The sequence below is a fragment of the Choloepus didactylus genome, chromosome 12 (genome assembly GCF_015220235.1).
Source record: "Choloepus didactylus isolate mChoDid1 chromosome 12, mChoDid1.pri, whole genome shotgun sequence".
Lineage (NCBI taxonomy): Eukaryota > Metazoa > Chordata > Mammalia > Pilosa > Megalonychidae > Choloepus > Choloepus didactylus.
Genome location: NC_051318.1, coordinates 99,002,865 through 99,025,085, shown reverse-complemented (window position 1 = coordinate 99,025,085; position 22,221 = coordinate 99,002,865). Strand labels below are relative to the sequence as shown.

The 22,221-nt window shown below is 37.8% G+C and overlaps 1 protein-coding gene across 1 annotated transcript in view; it reads left to right on the top strand.

Moving 5' to 3' along the window:
- LOC119506926 (calcium-binding protein 39-like) overlaps positions 1-22,221 on the top strand; it is a 108,203-nt gene that overhangs the window by 50,807 nt on the left and 35,175 nt on the right. The window contains exon 4 of the mRNA XM_037799933.1: positions 8,513-8,631. Within this exon, the coding sequence (XP_037655861.1) occupies positions 8,513-8,631 (119 nt within the window). The remainder of the gene's footprint in view (positions 1-8,512; positions 8,632-22,221) is intronic.

Genomic DNA, 22,221 nt, shown 5'->3' with positions numbered 1-22,221 from the left:
AGTTCTTTTGGGTGTATAGCTAGGAGTGGGATTGCCCGGTCATATGGTAATTCTATGCTCAACTTTCTGAGGAACTGCCAAACTGATTTCCACAGTGCTATCCTGTACCATTTTACAGTCCCACCAAAAATGTATAAGGGTTCCAACTTCTCCACATCCTCACCAGTGCTTATCGTTTTCTGTTTTTTTAATGGTAACCATCCTAGTGGTGGAAAGTGGTATCTCATTGTGGTTTTGATTTACATTTCCATGATGACAAATGATACTGAGCATCTTTTCATGTGCTATTGCCCACCCATATATCATCTTTTCTGAAGTGTCTATTCAAATGTTTTCTTCTCTTTTCATGTGGTTGTTGAATTTTGAGAATTCTTTATATATTCTGGATATAAGCCAATGGCCGCTTTCTCCCCTCTCCTTTGCCTGCTCTCATCTCCGTGGTGAGGGAGGGATGTCCTGTACCCACAGCTCCTTCTGATTGCTGCAATTGTAGCCATCACTTCTTCTCTCTTTTCTCTTTCCTTATTTGATTCCAGTTGGGACTGCCATGTATCTCATTCATTCATTCAGTAAACAATTGTTGAGCACCTCATGTCATGTCTGACCTTTTGAGTCTCACGGCTAACACAAGCACTTCTTCAGGTTTGAGATCTGATCAGTTGTTACATCATATGTAACCTTGGAATTGCTGGCTAATTTGGAAGTTTCTGGATGTTGTTTCTTTGTCATCAGAGATGTTTTGAGATTTTTTGTTTTGTTTTGTGGCCAAGTCTAGGTCCAGGCTTGAGATATGGCAGCCTGAGGGTTCCAGAAGACTGCTTTTGAAATAGTTAAGGTTTTACTCCAGTTAAGTTTAGTGTGATGAGTGGATATCTACAAAAGTTGCATGTAATGTGGAGACCACCATGCACCATCTTGTATTTGTTTCAATTTTCTTTGATCCTTTCCATCCTAATTCTTTCCTTTCTTTTGGGAAGCTGTCCCTGGTAGCAGAACTTGGTTTTCTTATCCACAGGGAACTTCCTTTGCTTTTGCACACATTTGCTAATGAACTAGAAGAATGTTTCCCTCTGTGTAGAGGTTGGATAGAGTTCTGTGGTGCCTCCTGGCTCCTGTTCACTGGAATGCCTTACGGAAATGTTCTTGAGGCATTTTACTGGGAAGTATGAAAAATGTGCTCTTATGGCATTTCAAAAAGGGCTGGTATTTATTCTGCTGTATTACACTGGCATCTAGAAAGATTTGAACAAAGCAGATGATTTCATTTAAATTTCCATTATATTTATAGCTCTACTTCTTTTGAACAATAAATATATTCTTTAATATCTGTATAAATTGCATTTATGTGGTATGAACTTTTTTTAGTACTTTAAATTTCTGAGAGCAACTATTTCTGAAGTTTCCTTTTAAATCAAAGATTTGCTTCTTAATTTTCTGTTAAAATTTGTATTTTGATATAGCATTTTTTTCTTAAAGGGAAATAATACTTATAATGTACTTTCCCGTGTACCTGCTTTTTATCTCTGTCCCTTTTGTCCTCTCTCTTTCTCTCCCTATTTCCACCCCTGTCTTTATTTCTCCTCATGAAATAAAGTGAAAGCAATGGATAGCTGTATATATTTCTTAGATTTAAATCATTGTCAACATTTTGATATTCCAGTTTCTTATTTCTACCAATTAGGTATACCACAGTTAACTTAACCATGCCTAGTTCTGCACATGTTGGTTGTTTCTAACTCTTTATTACAGCTATGATATAGATTTTTGTGCCTGAAACTGTTTTCTGTATTTAGGGTTATTTTATTTAGAATTATTTTCTTAGGCTAGATTTTAGTGGAATTGTAGGACATTGATTCCAGAATTGTGTTGCTAGATTGCTTTATATCACCACCAATCCATGGTAAATAAAATTCTTTGTTTCACTGAAGTGGTATTGAATTTTATTATTTTTTTAAATTTGCTGGATTAAAAATGATTTTTTTTTTAAAAATTAACCTTTTTATTTTTAAATAATTGTAGATTGGCATGTAGTTGTAAGAAATAGTACAGAGAGATCTCATGTACCTTTTATCCAGTTCCCCCCAATGGTAGCATCTTGCAAAACTGTGTTACAATATCATGTTCAGAATACTGACATTGAATCCATCGAGATATGAAACATTTCCATAAGGATCTCCTTATGCTCTTTTATAGCCACACCCACTTTCACCCCATCCCTGAATACTGGTAACTGCTAATCTATTCTTCATTTCTGTAATTTTGTCATGTCAAGAATGTTATGTAAGTGGAACCATACAGGTGTAATCTTTGGGGATTGGCTTTTTTTTTTTAAACTTAGCATAATTCTCTTGAGATTTATCCAATTGCTATATGTATCAATGATTAGTTCCCTTTTGATGCCGATTAGTAAACCCTCGTGTGGATATACCACATAGTTTGTTTAACCATTCTCCTGTTGAAGGGCATCAGGGTTGTTCCCAGCTTGTGGCTATTAGAATAAAGCTGCTATGAGTATCACCACGTGAGTTTTTTATGCATGGATGTAAGTTTTCGTTTCTCTATGATAAATGCCAAGAGTGCAACTGAGGGGTTGAATGGTGGTTGCATGTTTAGTTTTTAAAGATACTGCCCAACTGTTTCCCAGAGAGGCTACCATTTTACATTCCCGCCAGCAATGTATGAGTGCTCTAACTTCTTTGCCTGCTCACCAGCATTGGTTGTCACTATTTTTTCTTTTAGCCATTCTTATAGGTCAGTAGTGATACCTCACTGTGGTTTCGATTTGCGTTTTCCTAATGGTTAATGATTTTGAACATCTTTTCATGTGCTTATTTGCCATCTGCATATCCTCTTTGGTGAAATCTCTCTTCATATCTTTTGCCCAGTTTCTAATTGGGTTGTTTGGGTTTTTTTTGTTTTGTTTTGTTTTTTTAACTTTTTGAAATTTGAGCATTCTTTACATATTTTACATTCCAGTCTTTCATGGGATATCTGGTTTGCAATATTTTCTTCCATTCTGTAGCTTTTCTTTTTCATCCTCTTAATAGTCTTTTGTGAAAAAAAGTTTTTAATTTTGATGAAGCCCAATTTATCTATTTTTCCTTTTATGGATTATGGTTTTGGTGTCATAGCTGAGAACTCTCTGTATAGTCCTGACCTGAAGATTTTCTCATCTTCAGGTTTTATAGTTTTATATTTTACATTTAAGTTCATGATCTATTTTTAATTTTTTAATTTTTTTAAATTTTTAACTTTATCGAAAAATTAAAACAAACAAACAAAAAAATTACAACATTTCAAACAAAACAAAGGAAAGGATTAAGAAAAGCAAGTAGCCTACAATAACTACTTTGTTTCTAACATGTTCCTACCATACCCCAAGAAAATTAACAAACTGTAATCAAACAAAGGTATAAGATATAACAAATAACCTAAAATAACTACATTGAAGCTAATTTTTTTAATGCAATAGCTTTTTTTTTGCTCTATCAAAAAAAATTTTTAAAACCAATTCACACCAACAAAACAAAGGAGTAAGAAAAACAAATAACCTAAAATAACTATATTGCTTCCAACATGATCCTACCCTACCCAAGACAGTTTGTAAACCATAATAATTCCTGAGCATTCTTATAACATTGAGATTACCCTCAATAGCTTATCTGTTCTTATTAGATTATCAGTCTCCCTTCACTCGTTGCTGTCTATCTCTATGTCTCCTGCATTTTATGATATAAAAATATTTATTTTACATTTTTCACAGAGTTCACATTAGTGGTAGCGTACAATATCTCTGTTTTTGTGTCTGGCTTCTTTCACTCAGCATTATGTCTTCAAGGTTCATCCATGTTGTCATAAGTTTCACAACCTCATTCCTTCTTACTGCTGCATAGTATTCCATTGTGTCTATATACCACATTTTGTTTATCCACTCATTTGTTGAAGGACATTTGGATTGTTTCCATTTCTTGGCAATTGTGAATATTGCTGCTATGAACAATTGGTGTGCAAATATCTGTTTGTGTCACTGCTTGCAGATCTTCTGGGTATATACAGAGAAGTGAAATTGCTGGATCAAAGAGTAACTCAATATCTAGTTTTCTAAGGAACCGCCAGACTGTCTTCCAGAGTGGCTGAACCATTATACAGTCCCACCAGCAATGAATAAAAGTTTCAATTTCTTCACATCCTCTCCAGCATTTGTAGTTTCCTGTTTGTTTAATGGCAGCTATTGAATTAATTTTTAAGGTGAATGATAACATTTAAAATTTTTTTCTCTATATTATTATTCTTAATTGGTACTAGCCATATTTTATATGACTAGTAGCTTTAATATTGAGTAATTAATTGAATAATCTCATTTGTCTTCTCTTCATTTAGGATCTTAGTTCTTTGACTGTCCCTGTAGTGTTAAAAAAAAAAAGTGCCACATTAATAAATAAGAGGGATCAACAGCCCATGTTTGTGATAAGGGATTTATAAATGGCTGTGCCTCTAAAGTGATAAATCAGTTGAATAAATACTTATTAAGTATGTACTATATTCTGGGCCCTAATATGGTGTTAAAACATGGCCTGTATGCTTGAAAGCTTATGGTATGATGATTGTCAGAGGCACAACTCATTCATTTCAATGTACCATGTTAAATATTGGGAGTCAGTTTAGTAAGATGAGTAAGAACCCAAGCTCTGGATTCCAACAACCTGGGACTGAGTCCTAGCTCCACCATATCCCATCATGGTAAAATAACTTCACTTGTTCTTAACTTCCTTATTTATAAAATGCACATTACAGGGTTGTTGTGCAGACTGGATGGCATGTGCACTCTTAGCACAAGTGTTTGGCACAGAGTAAGCAATCAAATGTTAGCTTCTGTGATGGTGGTGGAGGTGGAGGTGGAGGTAGTGGGGAACAGCAGTAGTGACTGATGTAGGCACAGGATGCTGTAATACAGAGAGGGGTATTGTCCCAGAAGAGAATACTCCTGAACTGAAAGTTAAAGGAAGAGTAAAAGTTAGCTAGAAAAAGAAAGGAAGGAAAAGTATCCAGGAGAAACAGAATAGCACAGACAAAGGTAAAGAGGTCAGAGACTCAGGGTATGAGTATCAGTAGAATAGCAATTTGGTTATTAGTAGAACTGATAGTAGGAATTGGAAAGTGATGGGTAGCTGATAAGGCTGGAAAGGTGGGTAAGGGTTTTTTTCCTAAGCAAAGGGGAAGCATGGAGGAGTTCAAGGGGAGAAAATGGCATGGTCTGGTTGACTTTTTAATTTTTTTTAACGCTGCAGACTGAAGGATAGTTTGATGAGCATAACTAGAGAAAGGTCTTTAATAGTTCAGTTGCACAATGAAGGCCAGAAACAGGGCAAATAGTGATAGAGAATGAATTGCCATTCTTCTCTTTATTTTCCATAAAATGCGATCCAGTCCAGGCCAAAGGTTCTCTTGGAGAGCCCAATCCAGACTCAGGTTGTCAGTTGCATGAGAGTGGAAGTTCCACAAGGGCTCTGAGAAGTCCTTTCCGAGCTTGGCTCTAGTTCCTTTGACTCAGGCTACTAGGACTGAATGGTCCCTTCTATCCCTCTAGGCCTAGATATGATTTCTTACCATCCCCTAAGTCAAACATACCCACCCAGTAGAAAACTAACTTAAAAAAAAAAAAAGTAAGACACCAAGAGGGAAGGGGATTGATAAAGTGAATGGAGAAAATTACCAAGACATACATATAAGAAAGAGGAGTTTGATTCTATCCTACATAATTTTACTAAAATCTTAACTTTATTTTCTTTGTCTATTTTCCCTCATTTATTAAGATTTAAAAGTGTTAATTATAATTTTTCTTGACTAAAGCTTAAAAGATTAAAAAAGAAAAATAATTCAGTCCTATCACATTTGCTATTTTGTATCCTTTTGGGCCTTTTAGTTTACTACTGTGAGAAATGGACCTCCAAATAGTCAAATTTCCTGCAGTACGAGCCCTGTGGGAAAGTGCTGCATCCATTTTGTAGAGCTTGTGTTGAATTGAAAGCACAGCTCATTGTAAAGATATATGAAAAGAGTAAATTAATGTTTTTGCTAATAAAGGATAGTGCTATTTCTGTCATATATGTCAGTTTTATTGACCTATAATTCACATGCCACACAATTTTCCTATTAGGAGACCAACATGGACAGGAGTGTTACACAAATTGATGCACAAAATGAACTGGAGAAATCTGAGGCTGGCTTAGCAAGAGCTCCATCCTGGGCTGTATGAGCTGTAAAGCGTGAGACTCTTTCTGAGACCCCCAAAATGTTATCAGTGGTGACACCAATATAAAAGTGCCACACCTGCCCTCTTTATTTTTTTTCCATTCATTTTTCTACTACCACTCATTGTATTTATTATTTTTTAAAATTAGAATCTGCTAAGAAACCTAAGCTCTAGAAAGTACATTGTGCATGCTGAATTTCATTTTACACCTGAGTTAGCAAAGATATACTAGCTGCTGTAGTCCAGGTAGGATTTTTTGAATAATACATTTCACTTGCTATTGGGAAGATTGCCTAAAAAGTATAGTACAGAGACTCAATATCATTTTCCTTGCTATTAGAAACTCGACAATATGTAAGAAACATACTCAGCTTTTAAAACACTTCTCAAGGCAATTAAGATATAATGATATAGAAGCCAACCTGCAACAGAAGTAAAGTTGTTTCCTTCTTCTGGTTGAACTTGGAGTTGAGGATAGACCAGGAGCTTGTCTTTGAAGTTAAGTCACCAGGACCACTGGAGAGTCAATGAAAAATACATCTTTTGCATCTGCTCTACTGTTCTCTGAGTGTGGTTTTACATTTTGTCCGATGTGGGGGTGGGGGATTGGGTCTCTCCAGCTTCTCTCATGTTCTGCCACCCTGAAGCCTTGCTCACCAGGTGGACCACTCTGGCATAACTCCTTGAAGAGAATTTTTGGGGCTTTCCCTAAAACTATGAAATGAGGAAGAGGTAAGGAGCTTACCTAAGAAACCAATATCTAAAAATGTTGTGGTTCTAGTTTTAGCATTCTGAATAGTGTGAGCCACAAGGTAGGACTATTCATCTTTTGTTTAATTTAGGTAGAGAAAAATTCTGTAAACAATTTAAACTGAATGATCAAAGGTAGCAGAAAAACAAAAGCAAGAAATCTTGAAGCAGTGAGATATTAACAAATATTGAACAAAAGAAGATAATAATGAGAAACCCAGCCCAAGGACCTAGTGGCCAAAAGCTGGTTGAAGGGCACAGTTCTGATTAAGTCATTACACTTCATGTTGAATTGTCAAAGCAGATACAGAGAAAGCACACACCAAACTTTAGTGGATAAAAGCAAAAAACAAGCACTAAGACAGCAATGTCCATCTTTGAAAGAGTCCAAAACCATCAGATGTACTTCCAAAAAAAAAATTCCTTCTACACACTGGGATTTATTTTGGCTTCAGAGTAAGAGATGAGCATTGCTGTGTGTGTAGCAACTGTGCTATGCAAGTTAGCCTTAAGAGGCCATTTAAATTTAGAGCATCGTAGTTTTTATATTCCATCAGTCACGTAGGTGGTACTTACATGACTAACTTCTGTTCTCCAGTTGTGCCCCATAATCCATAAATTCAAGGTTGGTTTACAATAAGGAATAGAGAAAGACCACTAAAAACATGCTTAGATGAGAATTTCCTGGGTTATCTTCCTACTTGTAAATTACAAGGAGGAGGGAGTTACAGAGTTGAATTAACTATTTCCTTCCCAGTCTTGATTGGGTAAGCCAGTATCATAGCCTCCCTTTTCATGGGGACATGCATTGAGTTGCAGTGTTGGGAGTGGCAGGGGATCGAATCAGAATATGGAAGATCATCATCCACTCCTAAGGTATCCTGTGCATGGTGGAGCTTGGCTTCGATCAAGTCACCTGGTTGAAGATAAGGACATAGTCCTGACCATGCATGAGATAACCATGCACCTGCCCTCTTTAAATAAAGAAATTAAGAAGACTATTCCTAGGTAAAATCAGGGGGAAAAGTCATCTAAGTTTATTTTGGAGTAGTTTACCAAAAATAGAGGAGGAGAGTCTTAACTTTTGCTCTTGGGTTAAAGTTGAGGTACTGTACAGAAGTGTAAAATCAGAATGTGAACTTCAATGTAGTTTTTCTTGCTCAGTGATCTTAAAGAAATCTAGTAGTTCCAGTGTTTTTGTTGTTGTTGTTGTTGTTTTTTCCTTTTCTAACTTGCATTCCTGTGCCCACCTAAGGCACGCCTCCATGTATTGACCACTGCAGCATTTTGGAAAGTGTCTAGGACATTTCTTTAATTAGGTACAACCCAAAATGTTGGGGTTTTGCATGGATCACAGCGCAGCATTCCTCGATCCTTTTATTTGTTACAACTAGTTAAAGCACCAAGTATGTATTGCTTGAAAACATTATGAACTCTTTCTAGTTTAAATAAACTCCAAGGTAACTGGGGGGAAAATGTGCATTCAATGGTTGTTTGTTTCTTTAACAGGGGAAAAAAGATGTGACCCAGATATTTAACAACATCCTGAGAAGACAGATAGGTACTCGGAGTCCGACTGTGGAGTACATCAGTGCACATCCTCATATCCTGTTTATGCTCCTCCAAGGGTAGGTTCAAGCTTAGAACAGTTGTTAAAAGCATGCAGCCTTAGCCACACTTGAGATATGAATTGGTAAAGAAATTGGCCATGCCCTCCAGAACCATGTTGCTAGGTTCACTTAGGCTGCAGCAAAACCCTTTCTTTGCACCTTTTTATTTCTAAATGAAGTTTCTTCCACTTACTGCCTTTCTTTCCTCCACTTTTTTGGTTATTCCTGTCTCTTCCCATTATTGGATTGCTGTGCTTTCCAGTCTTTTCCTAGCTGCCCAGTTACCCTTGTCTTTTACTGGAGACTGACTCCCCTTACCACACACACACACCCTCACGCGCACACACAATTACTCTATCCCTGAGAACCGAAATATAGTTTCTTCCAGTGGCTTGCATGTGCCAAAGTGACATGGATATAGGGTGAATACCACTCTGTGCATACGGGGCCATTGAGAAGCCAAGAAACGGATGATAGGAACCCTGTATTATTTTTCGCGTATACTTATTTACAAATGTTTCTTGGGCATTTTGAGGCTCCTTTAAATTCTGAAGACCAGAGATCTAAGTGTAACAAGGCTTGGGGATAGCAGACTGTCTTCTTCCCCTTTTCTGCCTTTCTACCACACACTCTCCAACCTAGCATGGCTTTTTATTCTGCAGCGCTCCTGTTTTCATTCCATACCTCGTGCAGCTCATCTGTGTTTGATTCCCAATTCCTCCCCTGTAAATTTTTTGACATTTAATTTTATCGAAGTAATACATAACACAGAGTTTGATAATCGTTTATATATCAACAAACAATAGGTCCCTGTCTCTTCCTTCTCTGTTCCTCAGTCTCATGCACCCATTTGTTAACATGGTATTTACTACTCTTTTGATTTATCAATTTTGAACACTATCTTTTGACACTTTCATAGGCTAGATGATAATTTTATTAGAGAAATTGTAGGTTTACAAAAAGATCATGCAGAAAATAGAGTTCCCATATTACCCACCCCAATTTTTAACATTTTGCATTAGTGTGAAACCTTTGTTACAATTGATGTGATGAATTTTATTATAATTATACTATTAACTATAGGCCATAGTTTACATTGGGGTTCACTGTTGTGTTGTACAGTCCTGTGGTTCTGAGTTGTTTTTTTTTTTCATTCTAGCAACATATTTCCCAACTACAATTTCTCCTTTTAACCACATTCAGGTACATAATTCAGTGGTTTAATTACATTCACACTGTTGTGTTGCCATCACCGCTATACGTTACCGAAACTTTTCCATTACCCCCAACAGAAACTCTGCACCAATTTAGAATTAACTCCCCACTCCTTACCCCCCACCCCAGTTCCTGGTAACCTGTATTCTAGATTCTGACTCTATGAGTTTGCTTTTTCTAATTATTTCACATCAGTGAGTTCATACAATATTTACCCTTTTGTGTCTGACTTATTTCTCTCAATACAGTGCCTTCACGGTTCATCCACGTTGTGTCATGTATCAGAGCTTCATTCCTTTTTACAGTAGTGTACTGTGATTACTTTGGTTTTTGTTACAAAATACTGTTTTCATTGGAAAACTGTGGCTTTCAGTTTTAGAAAGGGAAATTTACTTGTATTACATATTAGTTAGGGTAGACTGAAGTGCTGTAACAAATAGGCCCCAAAATGGAACGATCCAACCCCACATAAGTTTATTTCTCACTTAATGTGCTATAAAGTAGAAGTCTCTGCCACACTAGTCATCCGAGGACTCCAAGCTGATAGGGCTCTGCCATATTCAACATGTGGTTTCTAAGATCACTTGGATCATTCACTGCTGTTTCAGCCACAGGAAGGCAAAAATTCATGGAGGTTTTACAAGTCAGGAAAATTGGCCCATATTACTCCCACTCATATCCTGTGTGTAAGCACTTAGTTACATGACCCACTTAATTCCTAATGGAATCTGGGAAATGTAGTCTGGTTAGATGCCCAAAAAGAAAGGTGGATGGCTAACAGTCTTTGTCACTTTTTTTTTTTTTTTTTTTTTTTTTTAATAATTTCCTTTCCATTTTCTCTGATCTCACTTTCTACAACTCCTATTATTCAGCATTGAATCTCCTGGCTTGATTTTTTTTTAAATCTCTTTTATTTTCTATCTCTTTGTTATCTGTTTTACTTATTGTACGATGTCCTTAATTTTGTTTTCCATTTTATTTTCCTTTGAAGCTGGGAGTCTTCAAAGTAGCTGTGTAGTGAGTTGAGAAAGGAAAGGAATTTGAGAAGGAATGCTGTAGGTTACAATGGATAGTTTTGAGACACATATCTGAAGATTGGAACCTCTTTTAATAACTTTTTTGCTACTGGATTATGCATCTTTATTTGTGACCTTGTAAAACTGGTTGGAGCCTTGGATTATTCTTAAAATTAGGATTATATATAAAGTTTATTGAATGTGAACAATATATTATCTTTAATTATCATTTTAAAATGTGTTTACACAAATTATTCACTTCTAAACAAATTACGAAATTGGTATAAGTAGAGATCTTCCTTAAATTTAAAACATGAATTCTTAATCTATTCATTAATAACTGTATTTACCAGTGATGCTGTTTTAATGGTTCATTTGCAATAATTCTATGTCAAAACCTTTCTTTTTCTATGTTAAGATAAAAACTTAAATATCTTTCATTTCTCTAATATTATGTGGGGAAAATAATTTTGAATCATTTGCCTAAAAAAGCCACTTTCTTAATATACAGATTTTTATTCTAAGAAAGACTCCATTTTCATGTAATTATAGCATACAGTATAAAAATAGGTATTCTTTAATCATAATGCCCTCAACTCTGATTCATTAGGAAAGTTTTATAAAATGTCTTTGCCTTTCCATTTCTTCAAAAAAGTAATATTTACTTTGTAAGTCTAAAACTGCTTATTATTATAAAGGCTCTAAAATAGCAGTAGTAGTAGTAGTAGCAGTAGTAGTAGTAGCTGTTAACAGTACTTACTGCATGTTAGGTCCTGCTTTACATTTAATTTACTTTGTATAACAGTCCTGTAGGTAGTTGGTATTAGTTTTACACCTCTTTGATAGATGGAGACACTATCTCCATCTAACTTATCCGAAGTCTCATGGCTAGTATGATTTAGACCCAGGTGGTCTGGCCTCAGAGTCTGTGCCCTCAGAACTTTACTATTCAGCTTCCTAGTAGCCCTCAAGCAGTTATAATCTACTATGAGAAGAAAGACAATTTATTATAACTCACTGTGGTTAGTATTCCAGTATATCCCACGGGAGTTCAGCTGAAGGAGTCATAATCTCTGCCTGGGACATAGAGATGGAAATGGAGCAGATCTTGAAGTGGCAAACTACCAAATAGGCAAAGAGGGTGAAGGGATTGGATATGTCCTGTGCAAAGGCACTGAGGCATGAAAGGGCACATTGTGTTTGGGGAATGATGAGAATTCTGATGTGTCTAGAGCCCAGTATGAGTGGAAGGCATGATGGCAGATGAAGCTGGAAAGTCTGAGGCCAGATGACGAAGAGTCCATGGGCTCTATCTCAGAGTGAGAATATCGTCTATAGGCAACAACGAAATAATGAGTTCTGGTGGCCACGTGAAAAATGGCTTCGGATGGCAGGAGAATGAGGTTCTGGCTTTGAAGAGTCAATGCATTCAAAAAATACATGTTTGTTATTGCAAAATTACATTTTAGAAATGTATAATGTAGTAAGTGGGTGCACCCCATGATCCCTCCCAAAGAAACCATTATCAACAATTTGGTGACTACTCCTCTGGTTTTATTGTCTGTTAATGATGACGATTCTTTTTTTTTCTTAACATTCTGTTTTATAGCTATCATTTATTGAGTGCTTGCTATGTGCCAGGTATTCAGTGTCTTTATTTATGTTAGTTAGCTTAATCCTTCCAATAAATCCATGAGGACGAGAAATTATTTTTACCATTTTCCAGATGAGGGCATTGACATGCAGAGGGAATAGGGATATTGCTCAAGGTTTTGCAGCTAATGAGTGACAGAGCCGAGATTCCATTCCAGATCTGATTCTAAATCCCATGTTTCTTTACCATTAAGATCTCCTTAATTAGATTTGAGGACCATTCAGGTGTGAACGGAGAGGGAATTGTTGATGGCCTTGAGGATAGGGTGTAGAACAACATGCTCTAACTGGATCAGCTGCACCATACTCAGCTCTATCCATTGCCCTTTTCAGTTTAGCTTGTGAATGCTAGAAATTTAGCCCTTTGTTAAAGGTCAGCATTTTTACTGGATTGTCTTGTGTATAGTTACTTGAAAACTTGGAACATGACTTGATTGATGCATTAATATATTTGTCAGACAAAATGTTATTTAGAGCTATGTTAATAACATGCTATATTTAACCTAAACAGAATAATAAAGATTGAAAGGAAGAAATTCATGCTTGTCCTTCAAGGAGAATCATCTGGATATGGGATACAAAACATGGTGTGAAGGAGTTGGAACTCAAGCTTTATGAAAAGATTATACATAAGCACTTTTTCACTTTATATGAATTTGTCTCCTGGCCCAAATGACATTCCAGGGTACTGAGAGAACTTGAGGATAAGGTCACTAAATTACTCTAAATGATTTGTAAAGAATCGTGGCCCATGGAAGATATTACAGAAGTCTAGTGTTGAAATCAACAATTTCTCCCAACAATCCTATCTTAACATAGTTTATTACAGTTGAAAGTACAAAGGAACCCCATATACGTATCATCCAACCTTAACAATCATCAATATTTTGCTTGTTTGTTTCATCTGTCTCCCCACAACCCCCTCCCCAGTTTTTAGAGTATTTTAAGGCAAATCCCAAATCCATATCATCATATCTCATCATATCATCATATTTTATCATACCTCATCACATGCAACCCTGAACACTTCAATATGCATCTCAAAAAGAAAATCTTATGTAACCAAAGTGCCACCATCACACTTTACAAATTAACAGTTTTTTAATAACTAATACCCAATCAATACTCAAATTTTGTTGATGGCCAAAAAAAAAAAAAATCTTTTTTTGTAGTCGGTTTGTTCAAATTAGGATCCTAAAAAAAGTCCACATACTGTATTTTGTTGTAATGTTACTTAAGTCTCTTTTAAGTCCCATCTCTTTTATGCCATTGACTCGTCAAAAAACTGAGTCCATTGTCCTATATAAAGTCCCTCATTCTGTCTTTTTTTGACTTGTTCCATTATCCCATGTATTTTTAGACTGGAGGTTATATTTAAAGGCTTGATTAGGTTCAGATTCAATTTTATTTGACAATGAGACTTTGTAAGTGGCACTGTGTAGTTCATATTTTATCACATCAGGAAGCATATTTTTAGTAATGCTTAGATGGAACAGTGGGTTCAGATGGTGACAAGCTAATCCATTACAGAGGTCCCCACCAACCTTACCCGTTTTGTTCTACCATCCATTGATGAACTTTGCCTGATTCAGTCATTTCATTACAAGTGACAAGGTGATTTTCTAATTCTGTCATTCTTTGTGAATTTATTGGCTATAGCATTATGGAGAAGAACTTTCTCTCATCCATCACAGCTATTTGATTACTGTGAAATGCAGTTCATACCAGAAAGGCAGAATAAATGTTTAATTTTTCCCTCGAATTATCGGTTTAGAGTGTAATAAGTTGTTGCCCTAGGAACAGCCATTGATGTCCAATGAGTTTCATTTTCTTCTCCTTCCCCTCATATCATTACAAACTAATGGTTTTAATGTTTTCCATATGTCTGATTTAATTGCACCATTTTTCTTTTTGATGGTCAATTATCCATCTGTGGCCCCTTCAGGTTGACCCATATCCTTTTAACATTACCTCTATTAGTTTGTGAGAGCTTCCATGCTTTCTGGTGCAATGGGATACACTGGGATCGTCTTGTACATTTTCTTGTACATTTTCTGGTATCAACCATCTTTACAAAGGAACTCAGTTCCTTTTAGTGAGGAATGGTTCTTAGAGACTACACTCTGTGTATCAAAGGTTCTCATTGCCATTGATCTCCTTGCTGCATATAGGGCTTTTCAGTGGACAGAATTAGCCCATTATATTTTTAAGCAGTTTTATTGAGATATATTCACATTCTACACAATCCATCCAAGGTGTACAATCTGTGGCTTTTAATATAATCACAAAGTTGTGCATTCATCACCACAATCACTTTAAGAACATTTTCATTACTCCAAAAAGAAAAGCCCCAAACCCCTTAGCAGTCATCTCTCAATCCCTCTCTCCTTCCCCAGCCTGACATAACCACTAATCTAATTCTGCCTCTATCAATTTATTTATATTTAAAGAACATTAAAATATCACTGGTGACTATAGTCCATAGTTTGCATTAGTTATATTTTTCCCCTGTGCCACCTTGTAATAATGATGTACATTTGTTATAGTTCATGAAAGAACATTCCTACATTTGTACTGTTCACCACAGGCATCATCTACCACAGGGTTCAGTGTGTTATTCACTCCCAGTTTCATCCTCTAGCTTTCCTTCTAGTGACTTACACGACCAAAACTTCCCCTTTCAACCACATTCACATATATAATTCAGCACTGTTATTCATACATACAGTAATGTGCTACGACCACCCCTATCCATTTCCAAACACAATCAACCGAAAGAGAAATTCTGCTCCAATTCAGCATCATCTCCCCATTCTCTACCCTATTCTATCCCCTGGTAACCTATATTCTAGATTCTAACTTATGAGTTTGCTTATTATTCTTAGTTCATATTAGTGAGATCATACCATATCTTCCTTTTGTGTCTGGCTTATTTCACTCAACCTAATGTCCTCCAAGTTCATCAATATTGTTGCATGCTTCATGACCTCATTCCTTCTTACTGCCGAATAATATTCTGCTGTATGTATATACCACATTTTGCTTATCCATTCATCATTTGATGGGCACTTGGGTTGCTTCCATCTTTTGGCAGTTGCGAATAATGCTGCTATAAACATTGGTGTGCAAATATCTGTTTGCGTCCCTGCTTTAATTTCTTCTGGGAATATACCTAGTAGCGGGATTGCCAGATCTTATGGCAATTCTAAAGGAATTGCTTCCTGAGGAACTGCCAAACTGTCTTCCCCTGCAGCTGCACCATTTTACATTCCCACCAGCAGTGAAATAGTGTTCCTGTTTCTCCACATGCTCTCCAACACCAGAAGTTTTCTGTGTTTTTTTTTTTAACAAAGGCCATTCTAGTAGGAGTGAAATTATAACTCATTGTGGCTTTGATTTGCATTTCCCTGATAGCTACTGATGTTGAGCATTTTTCGTGTCCTTTTGGCCATCTTTGGAAAGATGTCTATTTTAGTAGTTGGCTCATTTTTAAATTGGTTGTTTCTCTTTTTATTGTTGAGTTGTAGGATATCTTTATATATTCTGGATAGTAAACCCTTATTGGATATGTGGTTTCCAAATTTTTTCTCTCACTTAGTATGCTGCCTTTTCACCTTTCGGACAGAGTCCTTTGAAGCACAAAAGTCTTCTATTTTGAGGAGGTCCCTTTTATCTATTTTTTCTTTCATTACTTTTGCTTTGGGTATAAACTCTAAGAAACCATTGCCTTTCACAAGATCTTGAAGATGCTTCCCTTCATTTTCATCTAGGAATTTTGTGGTCCTGGTTCTTAGATTTAAGTCTTTGATCCATTTTGAGTTAATTTTTGTATAAGGTTTGAGGTAGGGGTCGTCTTTCATTCTTTTGGATATGGATATGCAGTTCTCCCAGCACCGTTTGTTGAACAGACTATTGTGTCCCAGTTGTTAGAAACAGAGTTGTACCTGGAAGAAAACAAAGGCTTACCCGATTGTGGAGGAGAAAAGAAATCTATTTTTGTTCTTGCAAGAGCAGGCACACAACCGAAAGAAAATGAAATGGTTGGCACCCCGAAAAAAGGAAGCAACACAATTTATTTCCTAAGCCTAACATGCAAGTCCCTCCCCTGTTTTCCCATTGGCTGGGTACTCCAGAGATTACAGTTTATCTGAGAGAGCTGACTAACCCACCTTTGATTACACCTCATATTTTTTCACATTTTAGTGACTTTGGTTGTTACTGGTATTAACTTTAGGCTTACCTCAGAGGTTTTTTCTTTCCCTCTCATCCCAGAGTCAGTTTGTGCTAGTTGTGTTTAGCTTTTATTTCCCCTATTCCATGTCACTTTTATGTGAAAGCTAAACTTAACCCTTTTCTTGCAGATTTTTCCGCTCTTTCTTTTAAACTTCTTTTAGTTTTCACATTTTAGTTTTTCAAATTTGTTAAGAGCTTTTTCACAGTTTTTATTATAGGGATCTCTCTTGTTGCAGGGGTATAGGATGTTTTGCTTATACTGCATGGGCTTTTGGTTGGTTAGGGCAGTTTCAATGAGTTTTTGAGCTAACCCTCGGGCACGTGGGATGACGCAGCATTTAATTGCTGTGAGTACCCCAGCTGAAATGATAAGGGAAGTTAATATGGATAGTGTGACTCCTTTTTATTTATTTATTTTTTTGAACCTGTTTTTTAACCATCCTGTGAGTGGGTTGTTAATGCCAGCATTTCCTGCTAATTCCTCAGACAAGGCTGTTAAGTCCTGAAACATCTTGGTTATGGTTCCATTTTGTGCCGTATTATTGGAGATAAATGTGTAACAGTTACCCCTAGTCATAACACAGACACCTCCTTTTTTAGCCAGCATTATATTTAGGGCCATTTTATTTTCTCATGCCATTCAGCCAGTAGCATCTAGCTGTCCCGCTATTCCCTTAACTGCATCTCTGGTGTAACTGATAAATCTTTGCTGATTATAATATATATAATTAATCCAATCCACATTTTTGTTAATAGTGACCCACCAGAATAAAAATGTTTCAAACCCTGCAGTCACTTGATTTGTGGCCTTAAATTCTTTTGGGATGCCCTGGAGAACTTCTGTATTACTTAGGTAAATTCGTTCATTAAAGGAGCCAGGTGTATTTCTTTTCTTTCTCTCCTGCTGGGTTTGCATTGTCTTTTTCTTTTTAAATGCCAAGGTGAATGGGATAGCCAGTTGAACCAGAGCACAGGTCCCTCCCCACTTTTCAGGTAAGGTTGGCCGGAGGATGCCCCTTCCGCAGTCGCCTGCACTGCAGAAATTGCCAGCACTATCCTTGCTTATATTTTACCCTCATGTACACAAGGCCATGTTTTTAAGATTCTGGAGCCCTTCTTCCCATCTAGAGAGACAGGCAGAGTGGCTTCCTGGACCAAGGCGAGAAGCTGGTACAGCCTTGACATTCCCCTTCGGAACTGAGAGAAGAGAGAGGACAACGTGCTATGATTTTCACCAGGAGTAGCTTTTTGAAAGAGGAGTACTGCACACTTAAACTCCTCATGCATCTTCATACCTATCGGAAAGGGCACGGTCTGAGCAGTGGGTTGGCCTGTTGCACAAGCATAGCAGTCGCTTTTGTTTAGACTCTGGACTGTATATTTAACCCGCTTTACCCAGGCATTTGTATCTCCATAACCTGTCTCTATTTTTATGGTCTGCTTTAAGTTTTCTGCCTTGAATATTTTAATGACTTTGGGAACATTTTGAACTTGGGAGCTGGTCTCCAGCTAACCTTTCCCTGGTGTCACTGACACACTAACTGGAGAAGACATTTTTGGGAGTGCATTTGTTAGGGAGGGGAGGACCTGTATACGGAACATTCCCGGAGGGTCCTCACCAGTGACATCTGCTCCCATTTAATATACTCTGTTAATTAGGCCGTCTGCTTGTTTTGAAAGTTAATACTACTGGGTTTCACTGAAGATTTATGCAGTCCAGTGGGGCACTACCTTTGTAAAAGTTATTTTATTATTATTATTTTTTTTAGTAAGCTTTGCTTTCCCCATGCCTCTGCAGTCCACCCTTTATACTGGGTGGTCCACCATACATTTTTTATCTGGGGCAAAAGAAAATGACATTATACTTTTTTTTTTATTTCTACCCCTGGACAAAGGTACTTATTTTTCCCACTTATCTCCTACTGATGTTTTAAATTCCCACAGGGTATTACCTGGCAAGTGTCAAACTGCAAGGTTTGGGACTCTAGGCCCTCCATTACTGTTATTACTAAGTTATTTTTGGCAAGGCTTATTGTTGGAAACACCATAATTGAAATAATTATTCTCATTTTTAGGCTGAGCCTGAAACCCCTCATCTGTTAGCTTTTGGTAGTATTAGTAAAATACAGGGTTTGACCCACCCTTTCTCCTTTTCCCGATATACCCTCCCAGTTATTGTCTTTCTAGAGTGATCCTCAAGGGATCTGAGGTTGAAGTTATTTTTCAGGATTTGGGCTGAGTTGCTGGGTACTTATCTTCCAGTGTAGGTACTGGTCCCTTCACTTGGATATAGTGAGTCTAGCCTCTTTCTGCTGTTTGAACTGCCGTTTTAGTTGTCAGCAAGACTTGATAGGCTTCTTTCCAGGCTGGTTGAAGTTTGGACTCCTTTCACAACTGGATTAGGACCCAGCTGCCAGGTTGGTGCTGATGGACGGCAAATTCAAGAGGCGGGGTCTGGGCCAGCCAACCATGAAGTCTGAAGGATGATAAAGTAGAAGACAAGGCCAGTATATAATTTTTAAGGAAGAGATTTTTCGAATCTAAGAAAGGGAGTTCTCCAGTCCTCTTGGGAAAAGGCAAGCCAAAAAGCATTCTGTAAGGGGAAATTCCCAGTTCTTTTCTAGGGGCAGTTCTAATCCTTAATAGGGCTATGGGTAAACACTTGGTCCAGGGTAACTTTGTCTCCAAGACTATTTTAGAAAGATGTTGTCTTTTTTGTTGTTGTTGTTGTTTTTTAAGGCTTCATTCATTCTCTCCATCCTCCCTGAGGACGGTGGAAATCCCATCCAATGTTTAAGCTTTGCATAACATTTTGTGATACACGGGAGGTGAACTGGCTACCATTTATCTGGGTTTATATTTTTCACTAACCCATAGCGGGGAACGATTTGTTCTAGGATGATTTTGGAAGTTCTTGATGCTGTGGCTGAGGTGAGAGGATACGCCTCCACTCTTCCTGTCAGATGGTCTACAAGAACTAGGATATATTTTAGCCAACCCACCAGGGGCATTTTATTATAGTCAACCTGAATTCTCTGAAATGGTTTGAGGCCTGGTTCTCTTCCCCGATATACTTGTGTTCTTAGGACTTTTTTATTAACCTTTGGCAAATTATACATCATTCACATATTTGTTTAGCTACAATATAAAGGCCCACATGTTTAAAATGCTTAAGAACCAGATCATACATGGCCTGTACTCCCTAATGACTTCCCTGGTGTAAAACTGTTAATACCTCCCTCATTATTTGTTTATTTAACATTTGTTTGCTGTTTGGGAGGAGTCATTTCCCCTGATTATTTAAGGTCGCTCCTAACTGTTCCAGCTTCCTAATTTTTTTGCTGAGAATGTAGGGACCTCAAACTTTTTGGGAATGGAGGGTATTAGAACCATTAACTTTAAAGGGGGACAGAGGGAGGCCTCCTTAGCATTTTCATTTGCTAATCTATTGCCCTTTGCCTCAAAAGTATGACCTTTCTGGTGTTCATTTACATGCACCACCGATATTTTTCGAGTTGAGAGTAGATAGCTAACACTTGTTTTATCAATTCCTCGTGGACCAACTTTTTTCCCATTAGGACCACCCCACACTTTGGGATTTGGGAATTAGCCAGATATTTCCCTGCCCCCTGAGATGAGCGATGATGACAACCAACACCGTTTAAAGGTTAACCTTCCACTTTACTCCACCAGGAGAGTGGCTGCCGCAACAGCCCGTACACATCCAGGTTACCCTTCAGAGACAGGGCCCAAAATTTTAGAAATGAAGGCTACAGGTCTTTTCTGGCCTCCCCAGGCTGGGGTTAGTACCCCTAAGGCTGTTCTTGTATCCACTGTATCAAACAGGCGGAAAGGCCCTTTGAGGGAGGGGAGAGACGGAACAGGAGCCTGCACCAGCACTTGTCCGAGCCCCCCCCCAAGGCCTCCATCTCCCCTCCCTCCACTCCAATCCGCCAGGCTCCTCTTCCAGCAGTCCCCGGTACAGCCCCCTAGCTTGAGACGCACAAGAGTCCACCCACAATCCACAGCACCCCACCAGTCCCAGAAACCTCCCCAGCCCGCCCTTCTTTCTTTAAACTCGGGCATTTCCTTTTGAAATGAGCAGGTTTCCCACAGTGACAGCACCCTGCGAAGTTTTGTGCTCTCATCCCTTCTTTCCAACTGGCTCCAACTACTTCTTTATCTCGCCTCTGTTTGCCTCCTCCCTGCTTCATCCCTCATCTTTCCTTGACCATGTGGTCAACTGCGCTTATCACGACCTTGGCTTTCTGCTTCTGGTTTTTCTCCTCCCTTCTTACAAACACTTTCTGAGACTCTCTTAATAACTCCTTCAATGGCCTATCTAGCCATCCATTCATTTTTTGGATCTTTTTCTGAATATCAGGCCAAGACCCCTTCACATAACTGATCTTTAACATTCCCTGGGCCACAGGGTTATCAGGGTTTATTCCTGAGTGTTTCCTCTTAAAGGGTATAGGGGCTTAGTGGGGTTCCATTCCCTTATTCTTCTCTCCTCAGGAGTTTTTGGAAACAGAAAATTTTGTATATCCTTTTTTTTTCTTTTTTTACATTGTGCCAATTCCTTCCTTCACAGTTGGTGGGTTGTGTCTGGTGGAGCGGTTGGCACTGATTGGCTTTCTGGCTCCCCAGGGTCTTGGGTGGGTTCTGCTGGACTCTCAGGGTTTAGCAGTTCCTGCCCTGGACGGGGAGGGGAACATAGGGAACAGAGATTTTTTTTTTTTTAATTATTTTTTTTATTTTTAGAAGATGTAAGATAGAAAATTTTACTAATAAGCATAGTAAGTATAGTCAAAGGAAAAAATACAAAAATCCAAGATTCACATCATGATAATTTATGAAATATCCTCAATACAATTTCAGCTTTTTGTATTTGTTTCTATTTAATTTATCTTACCATCATTTTGTCATTGCTTTTCTGTATCCTTCCCTCCACCTTTTTCTGTTCTATGGTTACATGGACAGATTTCCCTTTCCCCTCTGTGGTTACAGAAAGTGGGAAGAGAGATTTTTAATAAAGGATCCCAGGGTTTAGTTTCTAAAGATTTACTCTCTGGCTCTGGGGTTTTAACTTTCATGGGGTAAAAACTGGTCTCTTTTCCCTGCAATCAGCACGTGGCATAGTCAGATTCCTCTTTAGAAAAAGGTTTCTTTTTATTAACATAAAGTACAAGGTCAGAACAGAGTCAATCCTTATCTGCCCCATAATTTGGCCAGAATACATCGGGCAACAAAATGCTTTCTTTTTTTTTTTTCCCCCAAATGTAACAATATTTGATCATTTTCTTTTTATCTTTTTCCTTGGTCCGATCACTATCGGCTCAATGTTTCAACATTCTCTCCAATGGACTATTCAGGGGAATGTCCCTGGGGGACCCTACAGGTACCCCCTTCCCTTTCTCCCCGGCTGACCAACTGCCTCTATTCCCCATTCTGAGTCTTGTCTGGGCGTCTTTCCCTTAGAATTAGCCTC